General features: G+C 45.7%; 1 protein-coding gene across 1 annotated transcript in view; it reads right to left on the bottom strand.

Moving 5' to 3' along the window:
- LOC112253994 (alpha-1,6-mannosylglycoprotein 6-beta-N-acetylglucosaminyltransferase A) overlaps window positions 1-25,356 on the bottom strand; it is a 124,982-nt gene that overhangs the window by 31,282 nt on the left and 68,344 nt on the right. The window contains exon 11 of the mRNA XM_042324123.1: window positions 2,972-3,105. Within this exon, the coding sequence (XP_042180057.1) occupies window positions 2,972-3,105 (134 nt within the window). The remainder of the gene's footprint in view (window positions 1-2,971; window positions 3,106-25,356) is intronic.

Raw genomic sequence — 25,356 nt, 5'->3', positions numbered from 1 at the left:
TCAAATGCAGGATCTTACCAGCCTATCATGACTTTGTATTAATTAACTTAAAAACAAAAACTATTGTGTAGCCTAAGTAATATATGATATTTTGAGATTTAATTCTTAGGCATCACATTTACTAGTTAGTACGAGAGCAGCGATACGCACTGAGGCACTCCAGACAGCAACAATAGTGGATTATTCTCATTAGAGTTTGCCGGTGAAATTATCTGAAAGTTGTGTTTGAGTATGTCGGCCACGCAGTGACGGCCGACAGATGCTTCCTCTCTGCTGTGTCTAATTACATTTAATGCCACTCATAAAGCCGATAAATCTCTCCTATATGGATACAGCAATTACCGTCCATTCTGTGCCCGTTATAAATCAGACCTCCCCACACAATTTCTGCACCACAAACGGCACCCTATTCTCTACATAGCGCACTACTTTGGACCAGGGTGCCATTTGGGACGCAAGTGGCTCCATTCACACACCTGCAGAGAGGGGAAGAGAGAGGCTAGCGGTACACTTCTGCATACTGATAAGAGACGGGGAATATTCCCCGTAGTGAGGAGCATTACATGTGGAAATCTAATGTCCGTCAGAGACAAAGCAATTGGAGACAATGACGTTTGTTTGGTCACCGAATGTTGTTAAAAGTCGCAAAGGCACTTTGTACTAGATGTCCTGTGTAGTGAGACCTCTGACCTCTTGTATTTTGCACGGCCACCCCTCATCATGTTCAAGCCTTGTAGAGAGCAGTAAATGCCACAATCGCAAGATATGAGGGAGTTGAAAGGCTGTTTCCTGGTTTCCTTGATGAAAAGAAAATAGCCGGCCAGGTCTCGTGACACCACCACAGCAGTACGTCACAAGGCAATGCAGACAGCCCCCGCAGATTCGGGGAGGGAAAGTGCGAGGGAGGCCTTTTCTCCTCATGTTCAGTCATTATCAGACTCTGAAATGGCTATTTAATTAAAACGGAGGTAATGAACACGACGGGGTGTCTGGTTAGCTGCTAATGTTTTTCAAGGAGAAGTGACGGGAGTTCGGCACTCTGCCCTTTAAGATAGACTAAATGGCCCACTGTGCTGTGCCACATGCGGGTTTGCGAGAGCGTGTGGCAAGCCGCACTGCATGGTTAATATAGGGCTGTTGTATTAGATAAATCAGTGTTGTGTGTGGATGCTGGTTCTGCAAGACATGGTCATTTCTTTGTGTGGTCACAGACCTGAGTTCAAATAGCATTTGTTGTTGATTGGCGCAATGGCACCAATCAAATAGTCCCAAAAGTGAAAATCAAATCAAAAGCACATCAAATCAAATGTATTTATATAGCCCTTCTTACATCAGCTGATATCTCAAAGTGCTGTACAGAAACCCAGCCTAAAACCCCAAACAGCAAGCAATGCAGGTGTAGAAGCATGGTGGCTAGGAAAGACTCCCTAGATAGGCCAGAACCTAGGAAGACACCTAGAGAGGAACCAGGCTATGAGGGGTGGCCAGTCCTCTTCTGGCTGTGCCGGGTGGAGATTATAACAGAACATGGCCAAGATGTTCAAATGTTCAGCATGGTCAAATAATAATAATCACAGTAGTCGTCGAGGGTGCAGCAAGTCAGCAACTCAGGAGTAAATGTCAGTTGGCTTTTCATAGCCGATCATTAAGAGTATCTCCATAAAAAGCCGGGCGTTGTTCGCCACAGATCTGAGATTACCTCTGTTCTTTTGTTTGCAGAATCCGCTTCCACCCGAGTTACTCTGGGTGCATCCAAAATGGCACCCTATTCCCTTTATAGTGCACTACTTTTGGCCAGGGCCCATTTGGGATGCACTCCTTGTGTGTTAAGACCTCCGAAAGATGGCTGGCTTACAATGTTACAACCGGCTTCTTTACCAAGTTTGTCATCATCGCAGCCCTTGTCAAGTCTCACCAAGACATACAGACTAGGCAGTAATCCGAGAATGTGTAATGTGCCAACGAGCGAATCGCACACAAAATGCTTGTGGCTGGTGTAGTTACAATCTCTAAACCCTTTTTTTTTATATCTCAGATGAAATAATCCCTGCGTCAATGCCTCTGCCCAACAGAGTCTGAGTGGGAATATATTCTAACTAATCAGAGTAGAGCTGAATTCTACTATTTATCAACATAATAATCAGAAACTCAGGAATATGGTTTATAAAAAGGAACACTACTTACTAGTCTCCATGAAATCTCCCAAAAACTCTCAAAGTGTTCCAGTGACTTTCTTTCAAGAGTTAAGGAACTGGGTTACAATAGATTCCATACGCCGGTTCCCAAGAATATATGCCGTAGTGTGTCTGGTGCTTTCATCTTGAAAGGCATTCTGTGCAGATCAAGGCTCAGTGAACACTGTCACTTCAGTCACTACAGTCTCCTTAAAAGTGTCCACAGCGTTGTCCATTTCCCTGTGATCAAGGGACGGGACTGTGAAGCAAATGGGACCAGCTTCCTATTGAACTCAACTGAGTTGCACTTCCCTCTCATTTGGGCTCTATTCTAGTAGTGTTGATGTCTGGGAACTAGATCACGTGTCATTTTTTGTTCTAAACAAGAAGAGTCACCAGTTGATGACATGGTATTGTCACAATACAACTGTCACTACTCTACCACATTCAACTTCACCCTCAATGCCGATGTAGACAAAAGTCTATTTTTGTCCACGACAAAACGTTACCACGGCTCCCAAATAACTAAGAGCTGAGCAGAGTTTGTACACAATGTAAATAACATTGGAATAAATGCTATGTAGCAAACACTTTTCCTCCAAAGCGGCTTACAATACAGTGAGTGCATACATACATTCTAAGTATGAGGGTGATCAGATTTCAACGTCAGACAACACCAAGACACATTAGGCACCCCCAAGAGTCAACGTTTCATTTGAACACTGTTCCCTGCCGGAGTTCAACGCAGAACCTTGGCCATGCCAGCCACACGGGATACACGGGCTAAAGCGTCGTACCTTCCAGAAGTTGTCCACCTTGCCGTAGACCAGCGACTGGTTCTGCCGCTTGACTTCGTCAATGTGGCGGATGTCGCTGGCGTTCAGGTGCTGCTCCACCACAAAGCCCAGGAAGCTGTTGTCTGGCGTGTGGGCTGCAGGGGAAATAAACCACACAATACAACTGTCATTATACGGCTCAACTGGAATCACTATGATTATTGTACTGAAGCTAGTTAGTTCACATTCATTCATTTGTATACAGGAAAAGGAAAACAAGCTACAAACACAAGCTGTCATTGTACAGTTAATGGGGAACACAACAATGATTATAGGTGGGTAAAGTTAGTTCATTAAAAGAGCAATTCAATTGCCAGCACTTTATCGCTATGATATCTGCATAGGGCAACAACTATTTATCTCTACATTAGTTGATCGATTCATGCATATGCTGTACAGAAAACAAGTGAATAGCATGACAATAGGCCCTAATGATTAGGCCTTAATGATTAGGCTATTTGTTTTGTTAGGTCTCCTTATCTGTATCTACATCTGTCCCATCATAAAACAATACAATTATGTAAGGGGGATCTCCTGAATAAAAGAGAAGAAAATGTCACTTGTTAAGTTAATGTGAAGTCATGAAATCTGGAAAGTGGAGGGGAGGGTTTTAGGCTAGCATCCTGTTCCTTCTCCACCGGGCCTGTTAAGTTGTTGCTTGAAGCCGTTTGTGGAAGCGATTTAATATATGCTGCTCGAGGGAGCTCACTGCTATTTTAGAGCTATTGCAGAGCGCCAGTAAATCGTGTGGAGAGACGACGTGTTGGGAGATAAATTCATGGCCCGCCACGCGGCGTGGTGATAATGGAGGCTGGCCTCCTTCCGAGCAGACAGAGGAGGAGGAAAAGTAGGTGAGAGAGAGGGAGCTGCCATCAGCCTCTATGGCCCAGGCGGGAAAGGGATGTGTTAGGACAACAGGCAGTTCAATCTTTCAACGCAGCACAGGGCTTTCCTCAAGAGGAGCTGGGATGGGATGTGTTAGGACAACAGGCAATTCAATCTTTTAACGCAGCACAGGGCTTTCCTCAAGAGGAGCTGGGATGGGATGTGTTAGGACAACAGGCAGTTCAATCTTTCAACGCAGCACAGGGCTTTCCTCAAGAGGAGCTGGGATGGGATGTGTTAGGACAACAGGCAATTCAATCTTTTAATGCAGCACAGGGCTTTCCTCAAGAGGAGCTGGGATGGGATGTGTTAGGACAACAGGCAGTTCAATCTTTCAACGCAGCACAGGGCTTTCCTCAAGAGGAGCTGGGATGGGATGTGTTAGGACAACAGGCAGTTCAATCTTTCAACGCAGCACAGGGCTTTCCTCAAGAGGAGCTGGGATGGGATGTGTTAGGACAACAGGCAGTTCAATCTTTCAACGCAGCACAGGGCTTTCCTCAAGAGGAGCTGGGATGGGATGTGTTAGGACAACAGGCAGTTCAATCTTTCAACGCAGCACAGGGCTTTCCTCAAGAGGAGCTGGGATGGGATGTGTTAGGACAACAGGCAGTTCAATCTTTCAACGCAGCACAGGGCTTTCCTCAAGAGGAGCGGGGATGGGATGTGCACTGCATGCTAAAAACAAGAATAATTGTACAAATATTTTTTCCTAATAATAATAGTGCTGGGGAGAAGGAGAAGGGAGGCCTCTGTCATCACTCAGTGTAAGTGGGCGTGACAGTCTGCAGAAAAGGTTTGCGGGCCCAGCTGGACTATGCCAAGATGCCAGGCCAGTCGACTTTAATCAGCCGGCCAAAACAAGACACACACCCAGGCTCGACTCGGCACTTCGTAGCAGGCAGGCAATCCATACATAATGTAATTTGGGTAATTTTGTGGAAGTCATTGAAAGCAATTGGAAAACGTCTCGCACTTAGACTGACTGGATAAGGTCAGAAACGCAGCAGAAACTCTGCTCCGGTTCCGTTGGCATGCATTGAAATGCGTGGCTTTCTTTTGCAAAATAACTGTGAATTAACGGACTTATTTTCAAATAATTTGATGACCCCCGGATTCTATGGGATGCCAAGCTATGTTATACTAAGCTATATGGAATTGTTTTAAGAAGGTCATACCAAGGATAATTCTGCTATTTTATTTGGAATTTTAAGACTCCTTGAAGTATAAAAAAAACATTGGAATTTGGCTTTACTGCCATTAACCCATACAAACGCATTGAATCAATCACGGATTACAAAACGAAAACCAGCCCCGTCACGGACCAGGATGTCTTGCTCCCAGGCAGACTAAATCACTTTTTTGCCTGCTTTGAGGACAATACAGTGCCACGGAAACGGCCAGCAACCAAAACATGCGGACTCTCCTTCACTGCAGCCGACGTGAGGAAAACATTTAAACGTGTCAACCCTCGCAAGGCTGCAGGCCCAGACGGCATCCCCAGCCGCGCCCTCAGAGCATGCGCAGACCAGCTGGCTGGTGTGTTTACGGACATATTCAATCAATCCCTATCCCAGTCTGTTGTTCCCACATGCTTCAAGAGGGCCACCATTGTTCCTGTTCCCAAGAAAGCTAAGGTAACTGAGCTAAACGACTACCGCCCCATAGCACTCACTTCCGTCATCATGAAGTGCTTTGAGAGACTAGTCAAGGACCATATCACCTCCACCCTACCTGACACCCTAGACCCACTCCAATTTGCTTACCGCCCAAATAGGTCCACAGACGATGCAATCTCAACCACACTGCCCTAACCCATCTGGACAAGAGGAATACCTATGTGAGAATGCTGTTCATCGACTACAGCTCGGCATTCAACACCATAGTGCCCTCCAAGCTCGTCATCAAGCTCGAGACCCTGGGTCTCAACCCCGCCCTGTGCAACTGGGTACTGGACTTCCTGACGGGCCGCCCCCAGGTGGTGAGGGTAGGCAACAACATCTCCACCCCGCTGATGCTCAACACTGGGGCCCCACAAGGGTGCGTTCTGAGCCCTCTCCTGTACTCCCTGTTCACCCACGACTGCGTGGCCACGCACGCCTCCAACTCAATCATCAAGTTTGCGGACGACACAACAGTGGTAGGCTTGATTACCAACAACGACGAGACGGCCTACAGGGAGGAGGTGAGGGCCCTCGGAGTGTGGTGTCAGGAAAATAACCTCACACTCAACGTCAACAAAACTAAGGAGATGATTGTGGACTTCAGGAAACAGCAGAGGGAACACCCCCCTATCCACATCGATGGAACAGTAGTGGAGAGGGTAGTAAGTTTTAAGTTCCTCGGCGTACACATCACAGACAAAATGAATTGGTCCACCCACACAGACAGCATCGTGAAGAAGGCGCAGCAGCGCCTCTTCAACCTCAGGAGGCTGAAGAAATTGGGCTTGTCACCAAAAGTACTCACAAACTTCTACAGATACACAATCGAGAGCATCCTGTCAGGCTGTATCACCGCCTGGTACGGCAACTGCTCCGCCCACAACCATAAGGCTCTCCAGAGGGTAGTGAGGTCTGCACAATGCATCACCGGGAGCAAACTACCTGCCCTCCAGGACACCTACACCACCCGATGTCACAGGAAGGCCATAAAGATCATCAAGGACAACAATCACCCGAGCCACTGCCTGTTCACCCCACTATCATCCAGAAGGCGAGATCAGTACAGGTGCATCAAAGCTGGGACCGAGAGACTGAAAAACAGCTTCTATCTCAAGGCCATCAGACTGTTAAACAGCCACTGCTGCTGCCAACACACTGACTCAACTCCAGCCACTTTAATAATGGGAATTGATGGGAAATTATGTAAAATATATCACTAGCCACTTTAACAATGCTACCTAATATAATGTTTACATACCCTACATTATTCATCTCATATGTATACGTATATACTGTACTCTATATCATCTACTGCATCTTTATGTAATATATGTATCACTAGCCACTTTAACTATGCAACTTTGTTTACCTACTCATCTCATATGTATATACTGTACTCAATACCATCTACTGTATCTTGCCTATGCTGCTCTGTACCATCACTCATTCATACATCTTTATGTACATATTCTTTATCCCCTTACACTTGTGTCTATAAGGTAGTAGTTTTGGAATTGTTAGCTAGATTACTTGTTGGTTATTACTGCATTGTCGGAACTAGAAGCACAAGCATTTCGCTACACTCGCATTAACATCTGCTAACCATGTGTATGTGACAAATAAAATTTGATTTGATTTGAATAACAGATTCACTAAATGGAACCACAGTTAGTCCCCCCCAAAAATCGAAAGGAAGTTTGTTCAGAAGTGTCTGTCCTATATCTGAGAGAGATAAGAAATACTTTTTTGGGAACATGCATTTGATCGCATATTTATGCCACTAAACTATCCCCATATATACACACGGAACATAAAACGCAACATGCACCAATTTCAACGATTTCACTGATTTACAGTTCATATAAGGAAATCAGTCAATTGAAAAAATAATTAGGCCCTAACCTATGGATTTTACATGACTGGGAATACAGACTGTTGGTCACAGATACCTTTAAAAAAAATTGAAAAATGAAAAGGAGATGTAGATCAGAAAACCAGTGAGTATCTGGTGTGACCACCATTTGCCTCATGCGTCTTGTTCGCATAGAGTTGATCAGGCTGTTGATTGTGGCCTGTGGAATGTTGTCCCACTCCTCTTCAAATGGTTGTGCGAAGTTACTGGATATTGGTGGGAAACGAAACACGCTGTCGTACACATCGATCCTGAGCATCCCAAACATGCTCAATGGGTGACATGTCTGTTGAGACCATGGAAGAACAGACATTTTCTGTTTCCAGGAATTGTGTACAGATCCTTGTGACATGGGGCCGTGCATTATCATGTCGAAACATGAGGCAGATGAATGGCACGACAATGGGCCTCAGGATCTCGTCACGGTATCTCTGTGCATTCAAATTGCCATAGATGAAATGCAATTGTGTTTGCTGTCCGTAACTTATGCCTGCCCATACCATAACCCCACCGCCCCCATGGGGCACTCTGTTCACAACGTTGACGTCAGCAAACCGCTCGCCCGCACAACGCCATACACACTGTCTGCCATCTGCCCGGTACAGTTGAAACCAGGACTCATCCAGTGTGCCCGCGGCATCGAAGGTGAGCATCTGCCCACTGAAGTTGGTTACGATCTCTCACTCTCTGCATGACATTCACATGCTGGCCAACCACAAGTGTCCCAGCTTCTAGTGCACAGTTAGATGCTGGTGAGGAGAGAAAGGGCTTTACCAAAGATAGTACAGTATGAGGTCTACAAATTCTGCGGCTTTACCTCAGTGCGCAGTGGAAACACGAGTGCTGCTTGTGCTAACGAGAATGCCGTTTTGGTGCCAAAGGGCACATTTTCAGTGGGATGGGAGTATTCTGGCTACAGGCAAACCGATGTCAACCACATGCAAGTGTTGTGCAAAAAGTGCCTCTTGTTGTCGCGACAAATGTATTGAATCATTTGAAGAACAACCATCCCCTACTTTACGACGATTATATGGTAAATGATGCACCCGGCATCAGCAAAGTCCCGCAGCCACCTACCTTAAAACAGGCATTGATTGCTGATGGGTTTTCTAGTGTAACGCCCTACGAAAAAACATCCGGCAGACACATATAAAATCAGAGGGCCATCACCTAGCCAAATAAATGGTTCCTATTTACACAGTCGACAAAGGCAGCAAAGACAAAAGAAGCTGGATAGGAGATACAAAGACTCCATCTCGCACATGTATCACCCCTAAGTCGCCATCCCAACACTGTATAACAAAATGAAGGGGGAAGTTGAAACATGTTGCGCTGAATGACTGGACCAGACTCCAATGTTTTGGACACAGGCTGCACCTTGCAATCGGTAGGCTGTGTGTTACGTAAGGGATAATCAAACGAGGCGATATACATTTTATGAAGAATAACGAACGACTTAGAAGGTGTGTTCCACTCTGCTAGTGCGTCGTAGAACTAACCTTCCACAGAGTTACATTATTTTCCAGAGAACGCACAGAGCCCCAAGTTAATTATCCCTTTTATGCCAGGGCTATAATTTAACACATATGCCAGTAGAAATGTGTTCAATTGCTGGTAGAAATATGTTCAACATCCACTGAAATGGCTAGGTAGTTTACTATATACGGTGCATTCGGGAAAGTATTCAGACCCCTTGACTTTTTACAGCCTTTTTCTAAAACGGATTAAAATTACTTTTTTTTCCCTCTCATCAATCTACACACAATACCCCATAACGACAAAGCAAAAAAACGTTGACATTTTTTTTGGGGTGTAAATCATAAGGTTATTAATTAATGAATGAACAAGTGCTGGCTTATAGCACACCATATTTATGATCATGCTATAAATGTACGTTTGTTAACATCTCGGTGTAATAATCCTATCGATTGCCTCCCGGGTGGCGCAGTGGTTAAGGGCGCTGTACTGCAGCGCCAGCTGTGCCACCAGAGACTCTGGGTTCGCGCCCAGGCTCTGTCGCAACTGGCCGCGACCGGGAGGTCCGTGGGGCGACGCACAATTGACCCAGCGTCGTTAGGGAGGGCTTGGCCGGTAGGGATATCCTTGACTCATCGCGCACCAGCGACTCCTGTGGCGGGCAGGGCGCTGGGCACGCTAACCAAGGTTGCCAGGTGCACGGTGTTTCCTCCGACACATTGGTGCGGCTGGCTTCCGGGTTGGATGCGCGCTGTGTTAAGAAGCAGTGCGGCTTGGTTGGGTTGTGTTTCGGAGGACGCATGGCTTTCGACCTTTATCTCTCCCGAGCCCGTATGGGAGTTGTAGCGATGAGACAAGATAGTAGCTACTAAACAATTGGATACCACGAAATTGGGGGGAAAAAGGGGTATTTAAAAAAAAATATATATATAAAAAAATATATATATAATCCTATCGATTAACATATGTAGCCTATAACAATGTTGGAAAATTTCATTTGGTTATGTATTCCGTTAGCACAGTATGTATTCATTCATATGACCTCATTTTAAGAATTGATGTTCTCTACCCTTGACGCTTGTTTTAACCATGTCTGATGGAAGTTTTCAGCCAAGTGTTTCAAAATCGCAAATCATTTATCTCAATTGCCCAAAAATGCTAAATGAGATATCTTGACCAAATTGTGCAGAACCTACAAAGCGGGTTTGTTAAAAAAGTGTTTATCACCGGATATCCTCCGTCGACTATTTACATATCTTAGACGTTTCACCAGAAACGGCTCCTTGGGTTGTATTATCCACAGGCCGGTCAAGTGACACCTTAATTGGGGAGGACGGGCTCACAGTAATGGCTGGGACGACGGAACTAATGGAATGGCATCGAACACAGTTTCCATGTGTTTGATGCCGTACTCCGTTCCAGCCATTATTATGAGCCGTCCTCCCCTCAGCAGCCTCCTGTGCTTGGAACATATGGAAATTGGCTCCAATTCATTAATATGATTAAAATACTACATGCCAATCCCCCAGCCATAGTTAAAAGAGATGATCATAGATAAATTCAGCTTCACCTAATGTTATACGTAACCAAATCAGCCCTACTACCTTAAGACCCCGATGGAGGACTCCACCACTACTTATGGAATCTCAATCATTTCATATTTTAAACATCTGGGAAGAAATATACTGTATTTCCTTCCTTCGATAAAACCATTGCCAGAAACTTGAACAGAACGCTCAAATCAAAATCAACCTCAGTAGATGGAATAACATACCAGTTGTTTTTAACTGGCAGAATGTCTAATTGTCAAAATGAATATATTGCCACGGCTGAATTTCTGGAGTTCAATGCTTCCCGTGGCTCTCCTTCTGGCAGGTGGGAAACATGGCTTCCGGGTGGGGATGGAGGATACGGGTTGGTAGATGGGGACTGAGGGGGGAAATGGGTTGGGGTTATCTTGGTAGGCATTTCTGTGATTGTTTTTCAGAGGGGCGGTTACAGGTACAAAAACAGAGACAAAACTCAAATTTAAAAAAAGATGGTCACAAAAACAAAAAGGCAGGCAGCAGGGAGAGAGAGCAACGAAGTGTTGTGACTGGAGAACATAGCACAATTAAAACTTTGTTTGAAAAGTGAATGCCAATTCTATGAACATAAATAATGCATAGCAGCAAAGGGGAGGACCAACTCTGGTAGAAATGTGTTCATTAATGCACATGATTTTGGAATGAGATGTTCGACGAGCAGATGTCCACATGGTTTTGGTAATGTAGTATATCGATCCAGTATTCCTGCACATTGTAAACATGATACTGGAACTGACCCTGTATATAGTATGTTAACTTCCTTTACCGTGCTCTTCTTATTTCTATATCTCGTGTATTTTTCTTCTACCTTGTTATTTTTAGTATCACATTGTTATTGATTATCGCAAGAAAGGCATTTCACTGGAACTTGAAAGACTGTGGGCTTTTAGCACATTTCACTGGAACTTGAAAGACTGTGGGCTTTTAGCACATTCTTCTGATTATGAGCTGTCACTCTCCACTGGTTGCCCCCACACCTTGCATAAGGGACAGAAATAAAATTGGACAACAAAAACCTGCTTAATGAACAACCCTCACTAACTACCATAGGGTTATCGTACACACACACACGGCTCCACCACACGCACGCTCTCAGGAGGCCAGCTTGTTGTCCATTCATTAGCGTTGTCCGGGAGGGTTGGAGAGGGAACGGAACGCACAAGGCTCAGTTAAGACATCACCAGGGCTTATGTGTATCGAGAGAGAGACGGAGAGAGACAGAGCGAGAGAGAAAGAAAAAGAAAGCGCGAGACAGAGACAGAGAGAGCGAGACCCCCTGACTCAGCACTTTGTATCCCTGTGAGGAGTAAATGCAAACATCCAAGCAGGCCCAGCCCAGAGCAGCACTGGCACAAAGGAAAAGTCTGAACCTGTTGTTCTTAATTAGAGAGCAGCACTCACATTTTTTGGCAGGTGTCTTCTCTCTCTCTGTATCTCCATCACTACATCTTTCACTCCGTCTTTTATTCTCTCACTCTCCGTCTCCCCCTCACTCTCCATCACTCACTCTCCGCCTCGCCCTCACTCACTCACTCTCCGCCTCGCCCTCACTCACTCACTCTCCGCCTCGCCCTCACTCACTCACTCTCCGCCTCGCCCTCACTCACTCACTCCGCCGCCTCGCCCTCACTCACTTCTCCGCCCTCACTCACTCACTCACTCACCGCCTCGCCCTCACTCACTCACTCTCCGCCTCGCCCTCACTCACTCACCCTCCGCCTCGCCCTCACTCACTCCGCCTCGCCCTCACTCACTCTCCGCCGCCTCGCCCTCACTCACTCCCGCCCCCCTCCTCACTCTCCGCCTCGCCCTCACTCACCACTCACCGCCTCCCCTCACTCACCACTCACCGCTCGCCACTCACTCACTCACTCACCGCCTCACCGCCCGCCCTCACTCACTCACCTCCGCCTCGCCCTCACTCACTCACTCTCCGCCTCGCCCTCACTCACTCACCCTCCGCTCGCCCTCCTCACTCTCCCCTCCGTCTCGCCACTCACTCTCCGCCTCGCCCTCACTCACTCACTCTCCGCCTCTCACTCACTCACTCTCCGCCTCGCCCTCACTCACTCTCTCCGCCTCCGCCCTCACTCACTCACTCACTCTCCGCCTCACCCTCACTCACTCCGCCTCCGCCCTCACTCACTCACTCACTCCGCCCGCCTCACTCACTCACTCTCCGCCTCGCCCTCACTCACCCTCCGCCTCGCCCTCACTCACTCTCCGCCTCGCCCTCACTCACTCCGTCCGCCCTCCGTCTCGCCCTCACTCGCCCTCACTCTCCGTCACTCACTCTCCGTCTCTCCGTCACTCACTCTCCGTCTCTCCGTCACTCACTCTCCGTCTCTCCGTCACTCACTCTCCGCCCTCACTCCCTCACTCACTCTCCGCCTCGCCCTCACTCCCACTCTCCGCCTCGCCCTCACTCACTCCCTCACTCACTCCGCCGCCTCACCCTCACTCACTCTCCGCCTCGCCCTCACTCCCTCACTCACTCTCCGCCCGCCCTCACTCACTCTCCGCCTCGCCCTCACTCACTCTCCGCCTCGCCCTCACTCACTCTCCGCCTCGCCCTCACTCACTCTCCGCCTCGCCCTCACTCACTCTCCGCCTCGCCCTCACTCACTCTCCGCCTCGCCCTCACTCACTCTCCGCCTCGCCCTCACTCACTCACTCCCGCCTCGCCACTCACTCACCGCCTCGCCCTCACTCACTGCCTCGCCCTCACTCATTCACCGCCTCGCCCTCACTCACTCTCTCGCCCTCACTCACTCACTCTCTCACTCTCCATCTCACTCTCAGGGCGCCTTTCTCTCTCTCTCTCTCTCTCTCTTGCTCAAGCACATTGCCGGGGGGAGAAAACAACACTTAATCTTTTTTGACTGGTCCAGAGAGATGCTTCCTTCTTTTTTTATAAGGATAAACTTCAGAGGGGTAAAGTCCATCAAGTAAAGCATAGAGTCTTTTGAAAAGTTGTTTGCATTCCAAAATGGCAACCTATTCTCTATATAGTGCACTACGTTTTTTACCAGGGCCCATAGGACAAGCTCATAGGGTATAGGGTAGAATAGGGTGGAATTTTGGATGACTCTCTGGACTTTACTTGATGGACTTGATGCAACCGTTCCAAATTAAAGGAGGGGTAGAGAAGGCAACCGGTGCCCTCATTCTATAGCATCCCATTTCACTGGTTCCCTATTGTTGCTCCTGGCCAAGGAAGGATGAATACTTCACAGCTTTCATCTGGCCATAATTCATCATAATCAGATGTTTATTTCTGTCCAAAAAATGTATTGGCAAAAAAGGAAATCAGCAACTGCTTCATAAGAAATTTAAGAAAGTGCACTGAGGCCATATGCTTTTCTGTGTGGCTTGTTTAATGTTAAATTGAAAGACATTGAAATTCTAGCGTGAAATGCAATTCTATTCTGCGTAGGTTTTGATAGGCCTTGTAGTGAAATTCTATTAAAAAAAGACAATTGGCTGGAAATACAGAGAGCTTTCAATCTACCAAGACAATTTGAGTTCAATATTTAGTTTCCCTATTCAGAATTTGCGGAACGTTATTAAGATTATATCTTTTAAAAAACATACCTTGAATTTATTGCAAGACTAATGATGAGAATGTATTATAATCATAGTTGTACAAACTCAAATGAGGACCTTTGCTACTTTTCCCCTTTAACTTTAAATCAGCTGCAGGAAAAACACTGAGCTGAAATTACATGAATGAAAACAAGCAGGGGAAATGCAGAAGCAGAGGAGGTTTGAAGGGGCGTGCTGTCTAGAGTAGATTAACCTAACGTAGCAGGCGTAAAAGACACGCCTGAAACTACATCCCCTACATACTGGTTTTGACAAAAAATAACTGTCGGGGGAGGTTCTCTTCGGCACTGTTCAACCAATCCAGTAAACGTGGAGGAGGAGTTAAGATGGAGTGCCTCCTTGTTAATAACATCTATTTCCCCTGAAACCAGAACATCCTGTTGTTGGGGACTCGGCAGAGGATAAGCGGAGATAAACATCGCTGTAACCAACTTCCATTTTACAGGGGGGAGTTTCCCTCTGATGTGTTCATTAGGGCACGCAACATTTGTTTCTTTTTTTAACGCTTTGCAACGGAAAACGAAAATGAAGGTTTCTTATTGGACAAGTCCAAGGAAGAGCAGTCCTCGTTTTAGTTCGTTTTCTTCCGTTTGGCACTTGGTAAACACGACCCAGGGCTGGCCTTCCCGAACACAAACAGAGAAGACTAGACGGGGGAGGGCTAGTCCTGGGGACCCTGTCTGAAGACCTCTAAATGCTCCATTGCGCTGTACTGTATATTCACAACGCCTCTCAGAGTAGGAGTACTGATCTAGGATCAGGTCCCCTGTGTCCATAAAATAGTATTCAAAATGATCTAAAAGAGAAAACTGATTCTAGATCAGCAGTCATACGCTGAAATGCTTGATGCATACGGCCCCTGATACCTGTACCTGTGAGCTCTGACAGATGAGACAGACAAATTACAGTTTGGGAATTTCCCCCGAATTGAAGTTAAATCTCTAGAATACTGCAGCATCATCTCAGGAATTGGGTATGGAAAACATAAAACCAATGGGTGGGTGGTGTATGTACGTCAATGTGGGTGGTGTATGCACGTCAATGCATTTCCCACATCAAAGGGCTCTGCTCAGATTCTCACCTTAGCACTCATGCACACACACACACAGTATTATACTGCTCAATTTATACACTTTCCCCCATCCCCCCTTCCCCAGTACACATGTAAATATTGGACTATAAATTGTGCCTTCCTGTATTATACTTATGCTAAAATGTTTATTCTATTCTACTGACATTTACTTTATGTTCGTATTCTTATTGTATTATTTCTTATTGTTGTTACATTGTCGAGAAAAAACCTGCAAGTAAGCATTTTGTTGGACGATGTATACCATCCATATCCCGTACATATGACTAATAAAACTTACGATAGTTTTGGTTTGTTCTTAGAACTTTAAACCATATGAGGTGCTCACTCCCAGAAATCACATATCCATCCCAAATGGCACCCTATTGCCTATACAGTGCACTACTTTTATTTTTATTTTACACCCATTTCTCCCCAATTTCGTGGAATCCAATTGTTAGTAATTACTATCTTGTCTCGTCATGACAACTCCCGTAAGGGCTCGGGAGAGATGATGGTCAAAAGCCATGCGTCATCCGAAACACAACCCAACAAAGCCGCACTGCTTCTTAACACAGCGCGCAGGTGATGGAAGCCAAGAGCCAGAGAAACAGAACAGTCAGGCTGTCATGTACCAACTGGAGCGAGAGCAGGGGAAACATTTGCTCACTGAAGGGGTTGTGTTATAAACAGGCAAAGTGATTAACTGTACAGATGGATGGCCGAAGACGGATGTGGGAGAGCGTTCCAGCAGACCCCTCACACACACACATACACGTGCATGCACAGACACACACTGTTTCAGACCAGTGAAACAGGACCCTTGATGAAGGGCCTGCTCAGGCCCTTGGTGAAGTCAGTCAGTCACACATTCGGCAAACTGGGAGGGCATCGTGTGGAAAGAATCTCTTTCCCGTGTGAACTCAGGGAGTGTGACTGGTTCCAAACCCATCCTCAAATCTCACTACAGACAATGAAGAGCCTGTATGTGCCGGCTGGCTTGATTTGCATGATAGAAAAATGATCACATTTGGCAGATATGTACACTGAGCCAAAATGTAAAACGCAGCAGGCAACAATTTCAACGATTTTACGAAGTTAAAGTTCAAATAAGGAAATCAGTCAATTGAAATAAATTCAATAGGCCCTAATCTATGGAATTCACTTGACTGGGAATACAGATATGCATCTGTTGGTCACAGATAACTTCAAAAAAAAGGTAGGGGTGTGGATCAGAAAACAAGTCAGTAACTGGTGTGACCATCTGCCTCATGCAGTGCAACACATATCCTTCGCATAGAGTTGATCAGGCTGTTGATTGTGGCCTGTGGAATGTTATCCCACTCCTCTTCAATGGCTGTGCGAAGTTTCTGGATATTATCGGGAACTGGAACACGCTGTCGTACACTTCGATCCTGAGCACCCCAAACATGCTCAATGGGCGACATATGTCTGGTGAGTATGCAGGCCATGGAAGAACTGGGACATTTTCAGTATTCAGGAATTGTGTACAGATCTTTGCAACATGGGGCCGTGCATTATCATGCCGAAACATGAGGTGATGGCGGCGGATGAATGGCACGGCAATGGGTCTCGTCACGGTATCTCTGTACACTCAAATTGCCATCAATAAAATGCAATTGTGTTTGATATCCATAGCTTATGCCTGCCCATAACATAACCCCACCTCCACCATGGAGCACTCTGTTCACAAAGTGACATCAGCAAACTCCTAGCCCACACAACGCCATAATTCGCTGTCTGCCATCTTGCCGGTACAGTTGAATTCATCCGCGAAGAGCACTCTTCTCCAGTGTGCCAGTGGCCATCGAAGGTGGGCATTTGCCCACTGAAGTCGGTTACGACTCCAAACTGCAGTCAGGTCAAGACCTTAGTAAGGACAACGAGCACGCAGATAAGTTCCCTGAGACGGTTTCTGACAGTTTGTGCAGAAATTCTTCGGTTGTGCAAACCCACAGTTTCATCAGCTGTCCGGGTGGCTGGTCTCAGACGATCCTGCAGGTGAAGAAGCTGGATGTGGAGGTCCTGGGCTGGCGTGGTTACATGTGGTCTGCGGTTGTGAGGCCGGTTAGACATACTGCCAAATTCTCTATCCAAATTATGGTAGAGAAAAGAACATTAAATGCTCTGGCAACAGCTCTGATGTACATTCCTGCAGTCAGCATGCCAATTGCACACTTCCTCAAAACTTCCGTGACATTGTGTTGTTGTTTATTGTCCCCAGCACAAGGTGCACCTGTGTAATGACCATGCTGTTTAATTAGCTTCTTGATATGACACACCTGTCAGGTGGATGGATTATCTTGGCAAAGGAAAAATGCTCACTAAAAGGGATATAAACAAATGTGTGCACAAAATTTGAGAGAAATAAGCTTTTTGTGCATATGGAACACATCTGGGATCTTTATTTCAGCTTATGAAACATGGGACCAACACTTTTACGTTTCTATTTTTGTTCAGTGTATCATTACTCTATACAGGGGATTACATATCCTCTGTTGAGTTAATATGCATTATGTAACATAATGTAACATTGTTACAGTTGAAGTCAGAAGTTTACATTCACTTAGGTTGGAGTCATTAAAACTCGTTTTTCAATCACTCTACAAATTTCTTATTAACTTCTTTGGGCTGGGGGCAGTATTGAGTAGCTTGGATGAATAAGGTGCCCAGAGTAAACTGTCTGCTACTCATGCCCAGTTGCTAATATATGCATATTATTAGTAGATTTTGATAGAGAACACTCTGAAGTTTCTAAAACTGTTTAAATGATGTCTGTGAGTATAACAGAACTCATATGGCAGGCAAAAACCTGAGAAAAAAATGCAACCAGGAAGTGGGAAATCAGAGGTTTGTAGTTTTTCAACTCTTGGCTGATCGAATACACAGTGTCTATAAGGCTTCCACTAGATGTCAACAGTCTTTAGAACCTTGTTTGATGCTTCTACTGTGAAGTGGGGGCGAATGAGAGGGGAATGAGTCAGAGGTCTGCCAGAGAGCCACGAGCTGGTGACGCGTGTTCACGTGAGAGTTAGCTTGAGTTCCATAGCATTTCTGAAGACAAAGGAATTCTCCGGTTGTAACATTATTGAAGATTTATGTTAAAAACATCCTAAAGATTGATTCTATACATCTTTTGACATGTTTCTACGGACAGTAACTTAACTTTGACTTTTCGTCTGCTCCTAGTGATCGCGCATCATGAATTTGGATTACTGGGCTGGACGCGCGAACAAAAAGGAGGTATTTGGACATAAATGATGGACATTATCGAACAAAACAAACATGTATTGTGGAACTGGGATTCCTGGGAGTGCATTCTGATGAAGATCATCAAAGGTAAGTGAATATTTATGATGCTATTTCTGACATCTGTTGACCACACAACATGGCGGATATCTGTTTGGGTTGTTTTGGTCTCTGAGCGCCGTACTCAGATTATAGCATGGTGTGCTTTTTCTGTAAAGTTTTTTAAAAATCTGACACAGCGGTTGCAGTAAGGAGAAGTGTATCTATAATTCCATGCATAATAGTTGTATCTTTTATCAATGTTTATTAAGAGTATTTCTGTAAATTGATGTGGCTCTCTGCAAAATCACCGGATGTTTTGGAACTACTGAACGTAATGCGCCAATGTAAACTGAGATTTTTTTTATATAAATATGAACTTTATTGAACAAAACATACATGTATAGTGTAACATGAAGTCCTATGAGTGTCATCTGATGAAGATCATCAAAGGCTAGTGATTAGTCTTACCTATATTTCTGCTTTTTTGGCTGGAAAAATGGCTGTGTTTTTCTGTGACTTGGCTCTGACCTAACATAATTGTTTGGTTTGCTTTCGCTGTAAAGTCTTTTTGAAAATCAGATACTGTGGTGGGATTAACAAGAAATGTATCTTTAAAATGGTGTAAAATACTTGTATGTTTGAGGAATTTTAATTATGGGATTTCTGTTGTTTTGAATTTGGCGCCCTGCACTTTCAATGGCAGTTGTCATATCGATCTCGTTAGCGGTATCTCAGCCCAAAGAGTTTTTTTTTAACAAAAAATTGTTTTGGCAAGTCGGTTAGGACATCTACTTTGTGCATGACACAAGTCATTTTTACCAACAATTGTTTACAGACAGATTATTTCACTTATAATTCACTGTATCACAATTCCAGTGGGTCAGAAGTTTACATACACTAAGTTGAATGTGCCTTTTAAACAGCTTGGAATATTCCAGAAAATGATGTCATGGCTTTAGAAGCTTCTGATAGGCTAATTGACATAATTGAGGGTGTACTTGTGGATGTATTTCAAGGCCTACCATCAAACTCAGTGCCTCTTTGCTTGAAATCATTGAAAAATCAAAAGAAATCAGCCTAGACCTCACAAAAATAGTTCATCTTTGGGAGCAATTTCCAAACGCCTGAAGGTACCATGTTCATCTGTACAAACAATAGTACGCAAGTATAAACACCATGGACCCACGCTCAGGAAGGAGACGCGTTAAGGTCTCCTCGAGATGAACGTACTTTGGTGCGAAAAGTGCAAATCAATCCCAGAACAACGGCAAAGGACCTTGTGAAGATGCTGGAAGAAACCAGTACAAAAGTATCTATATCCACAGTAAAAACGAGTCCTATATCGACATAACCTGAAAGTCCGCTCAGCAAGGAAGAAGCCACTGCTCCAAAACCGACATAAAAAAGCCAGACTACGGTTTGCAACTGCACATGGGGACAAAGATTGTACTTTTTGGAGAAATGTCCTCTGGTCTGATGAAACAAAATTAGAACTGTTTGGCCATAATGACCATCGTTGTGTATGGAGGAAAAGGGGAAGCTTGCAAGCCGAAGAACACTATCCCAGCCGTGAAGCACGGGGTGGTTTCATCATGTTGTGAGGATGCTTTGCTGCAGGAAGGACTGGTGCACTAAACAAAAGAGATGGCATCATGAGGGAAGAAAATTATGTGGATATATTGAAGCCAAATCTCAAGACATCAGCCAGGAAGTGAAAGCTTGGTCGCAAATGGGTCTTCCAAATGAACGACGACCGCAAGCATACTTCCAAAGTTGTGAAATAATGGCTTAAGGACAACAAAGTCAAGGTATTGGAGTGGCCATCACAAACCCCTGACCTCAAACCTATAGAACATTTGTGGGAAGAACTGAAAAAGCATGTGAGAGCAAAGAGGCCAACAAAACTGACTCAGTTACATCAGCTCTGTCAGGAGGAATGGGCCAAAATTCACCAAACTTATTGTGGGAAGCTTGTGGAAGGCTTCCAGAAATGTTTGACCCAAGTTAAACAATTTAAATATACTACTGACCTACTGGGAATACGATGAAAGAAATAAAAGCTGAAATAAATCATTCTCTCTACTATTATTCTGACATTTCACATTTGTAAAATAAAGTGGTGATCCTCACTGACCTAAGATAGGGAATTTTTAATAGGATTAAATGTCAGGAATTGTGAAAAACTGTATTTGGCTAAGGTGTATGTAAACTGACTTCAACTGTATCTGAGACAGAGACTAAAGGACTTTCCTTTTGTTTTACTGCATACAACAACGCCAGAGGATGAAGGACACGCTATATAGTATGCTACAGGAACTGTTTTGGGACTAGAGTCTGTACCTCGCCGGAAGCAGAGAAACAATTCTAGATGTGAACATGTTGTTATGGTTTTGGATTTGAGAACAGTAGAGAGAAGAACGACATTGGAAATGTTCCCTCTATGGCTTCAGTTCTAGCCTGGTTCCTAAAAGATATGTTGGTGCTGTCTTGCCAACGGCCATACGAGACAAGACAGCACAAACAGATCTGGGCGATCAGAGCCGTTTGCCTCTCCTGTCTCATTGGCCAGAGCCCTTTGCCTCTCCTGTCTCATTGGCCAGAGCCCTTTGCCTCTCCTGTCTCATTGGCCAGGGGCCTTTGCCTCTCCTGTCTCATTGGCCAGGGGCCTTTGCCTCTCCTGTCTCATTGGCCAGGGGCCTTTGCCTCTCCTGTCTCATTGGCCAGGGGCCTTTGCCTCTCCTGTCTCATTGGCCAGAGGCCTTTGCCTCTCCTGTCTCATTGGCCAGAGGCCTTTGCCTCTCCTGTCTCATTGGCCAGAGGCCTTTGCCTCTCCTGTCTCATTGGCCAGAGGCCTTTGCCTCTCCTGTCTCATTGGCCAGAGGCCTTTGCCTCTCCTGTCTCATTGGCCAGAGGCCTTTGCCTCTCCTGTCTCATTGGCCAGAGGCCTTTGCCTCTCCTGTCTCATTGGCCAGAGGCCTTTGCCTCTCCTGTCTCATTGGCCAGAGCCCTTTCTCCCGTCTCATCGCTTTCCCTCGTCTATTACCCTTTATCCAGTGATTTATGCAAGACTACTTAATGGTAATGAATGGAACCCAAGACTAGGATTGATTTCCCTGTGGCGCCTTCTTTGTCTTAAATGTCCTCTGTTACGTTTTAGTGTTAGGATGGAAGGAAATCCAACACTCAGAGTTAACATATTGAAACTATATGTTTTGTTTATTCAAGCCCCGTTGTTGTTGTCACACAACTGCAAGTGTGAGATTCAGTGACTTCCCTTAAGCCTGGAAACAGAGCTGTAATGAAAGGGTATAAAACAACCCGCTGAGGATAAGGTGAATGTTTCTCCACAGGCAAGGGGACACAAATCCAACATGCCAGATGCACCGAAACAAATCTGTGTTTCATTTCGACCCATGGTGTAACCCATGTAAGTTTGATTAGTTACAGATATCATCTAACCCTCGCAGCTAGTAAACTGGATGACATGAAAAGACCTGCGTCGTATGAGAATGGCATAGTCTATCCGCAACACAAAGGGTCTATTGAGCCTGGTCTGCTATTCCAGCCCGACGTGGGCCAAACCACTGAAACTGAGACCGGAGAGGGGTATTCATCCATTCTGGGTAAGATTTTGCTTTCCATCAGCCATGGGGAAAGGTTAAAACACCCTGGGGTGGTAGACTCTCCCTCCCCACCCCTGGGTTGTGTTCATTAGGGCACGTAAGAGAAAACATTTCAACATGTTTTGCAAAGGAAAACAAAAATGAGTGTGTCTTATTGGGCTCCCGAGTGGCGCAGCGGTCTGACGCACTGCATCTCAGTGCTTGAGGCGTCACTACAGACACCCTGGTTCGAATCTGGGTTGTATCACAACTGGTCGTGATTGGGAGTCCCATAGGGCGGCACACAATTGGTCCAGCTTCGTCCGGATTTGGCAGTCACTGTAAATAATAATTTGTTCTTAACGGACTTGCCCCGTTAAATAAAGGTTCAATGTAAAACTAATTATTTTTATTTTTTATTGGATGAGTACAGGTTGCCCCTCTCTGTTTTAGACCATTTTCTTCCATTTGGGCGGGGCGTATGCCTTATGGCTAACGAGACATGGTGTGATGAAAGAAACATACAGGAACTCAAATCCTTCTGTTCACCTGATTTAGAATTCCTCACAATCAAATGTAGACCGCATTATCTACCAAGAGAATTCTCTTCGATTATAATCACAGCCGTATATATCCCCCCCAAGCAGACACATCGATGGCTCTGAACGAACTTTATTTGACTCTTTGCAAACTGGAATCCATTTATCCGGAGGCTGCATTCATTGTAGCTGGGGATTTTAACAAGGCTAATCTGAAAACAAGACTCCCTAAACTTTTATCAGCATATCGATTGCGCAACCAGGGGTGGAAAAACCTTGGATCATTGTTACTCTAACTTCCGCGACGCATATAAGGCCCTGCCCCGCCCTCCTTTCGGAAAAGCTGACCACGACTCCATTTTGTTGATCCCTGCCTACAGACAGAAACTAAAACAAGAGGCTCCCACGCTGAGGTCTGTCCAACGCTGGTCCGACCAAGCTGACTCCACACTCCAAGACTGCTTCCATCACGTGGACTGGGATATGTTTCGTATTGCGTCAGATAACAATATTGACGAATACGCTGATTCGGTGTGCGAGTTCATTAGAACGTGCGTTGAAGATGTCGTTCCCATAGCAACGATTAAAACATTCCCTAACCAGAAACCGTGGATTGATGGCAGCATTCGCGTGAAACTGAAAGCGCGAACCACTGCTTTTAATCAGGGCAAGGTGACTGGTAACATGACCGAATACAAACAGTGCAGCAATTCCCTCCGCAAGGCTATCAAACAAGCTAAGCGTCAGTACAGAGACAAAGTAGAATCTCAATTCAACGGCTCAGACACAAGAGGCATGTGGCAGGGTCTACAGTCAATCACGGACTACAAGAAGAAATCCAGCCCAGTCACGGACCAGGATGTCTTGCTCCCAGGCAGACTAAATAACTTTTTTGCCCGCTTTGAGGACAATACAGTGCCACTGACACGGCCTGCAACGAAAACATGCAGACTCTCCTTCACTGCAGCCGAGGTGAGTAAGACATTTAAACGTGTTAACCCTCGCAGGGCTGCAGGCCCAGACGGCATCCCCAGCCGCGCCCTCAGAGCATGCGCAGACCAGCTGGCCGGTGTGTTTACGGACATATTCAATCAATCCCTATACCAGTCTGCTGTTCCCACATGCTTCAAGAGGGCCACCATTGTTCCTGTTCCCAAGAAAGCTAAGGTAACTGAGCTAAACGACTACCGCCCCGTAGCACTCACTTCCGTCATCATGAAGTGCTTTGAGAGACTAGTCAAGGACCATATCACCTCCACCCTACCTGACACCCTAGACCCACTCCAATTTGCTTACCGCCCAAATAGGTCCACAGACGATGCAATCTCAACCACACTGCACACTGCCCTAACCCATCTGGACAAGAGGAATACCTATGTGAGAATGCTGTTCATCGACTACAGCTCGGCATTCAACACCATAGTACCCTCCAAGCTCGTCATCAAGCTCGAGACCCTGGGTCTCGACCCCGCCCTGTGCAACTGGGTACTGGACTTCCTGACGGGCCGCCCCCAGGTGGTGAGGGTAGGCAACAACATCTCCACCCCGCTGATCCTCAACACTGGGGCCCCACAAGGGTGCCTCTCCTGTACTCCCTGTTCACCCACGACTGCGTGGCCACGCACGCCTCCAACTCAATCATCAAGTTTGCGGACGACACAACAGTGGTAGGCTTGATTACCAACAACGACGAGACGGCCTACAGGGAGGAGGTGAGGGCCCTCGGAGTGTGGTGTCAGGAAAATAACCTCACACTCAACGTCAACAAAACTAAGGAGATGATTGTGGACTTCAGGAAACAGCAGAGGGAACACCCCCCTATCCACATCGATGGAACAGTAGTGGAGAGGGTAGCAAGTTTTAAGTTCCTCGGCATACACATCACAGACAAACTGAATTGGTCCACTCACACAGACAGCATCGTGAAGAAGGCGCAGCAGCGCCTCTTCAACCTCAGGAGGCTGAAGAAATTTGGCTTGTCACCAAAAGCACTCACAAACTTCTACAGATGCACAATCGAGAGCATCCTGGCGGGCTGTATCACCGCCTGGTACGGCAACTGCTCAGCCAACACCCGTAAGGCTCTCCAGAGGGTAGTGAGGTCTGCACAACGCATCACCGGGGGCAAACTACCTGCCCTCCAGGACACCTACACCACCCGATGTTACAGGAAGGCCATAAAGATCATCAAGGACATCAACCACCCGAGCCACTGCCTGTTCACCCCGCTATCATCCAGAAGGCGAGGTCAGTACAGGTGCATCAAAGCAGGGACCGAGAGACTGAAAAACAGCTTCTATCTCAAGGTCATCAGACTGTTAAACAGCCACCACTAACATTGAGTGGCTGCTGCCAAGACACTGACACTGACTCAACTCCAGCCACTTTAATAATGGGAATTGATGGGAAATTATGTAAATATATCACTAGCCACTTTAAACAATGCTACCTTATATAATGTTACTTACCCTACATTATTAATCTCATATGCATACGTATATACTGTACTCTATATCATCGACTGCATCCTTATGTAATACATGTATCACTAGCCACTTTAACTATGCCACTTTGTTTACATACTCATCTCATATGTATATACTGTACTCGATACCATCTACTGTATCTTGCCTATGCTGCTCTGTACCATCACTCATTCATATATCCTTATGTACATATTCTTTATCCCCTTACA

Source organism: Oncorhynchus tshawytscha, linkage group LG07 (genome assembly GCF_018296145.1).
Source record: "Oncorhynchus tshawytscha isolate Ot180627B linkage group LG07, Otsh_v2.0, whole genome shotgun sequence".
NCBI classification, from domain to species: Eukaryota; Metazoa; Chordata; class Actinopteri; order Salmoniformes; family Salmonidae; genus Oncorhynchus; species Oncorhynchus tshawytscha.
This window is presented reverse-complemented; position numbering and strand designations above follow the sequence as displayed.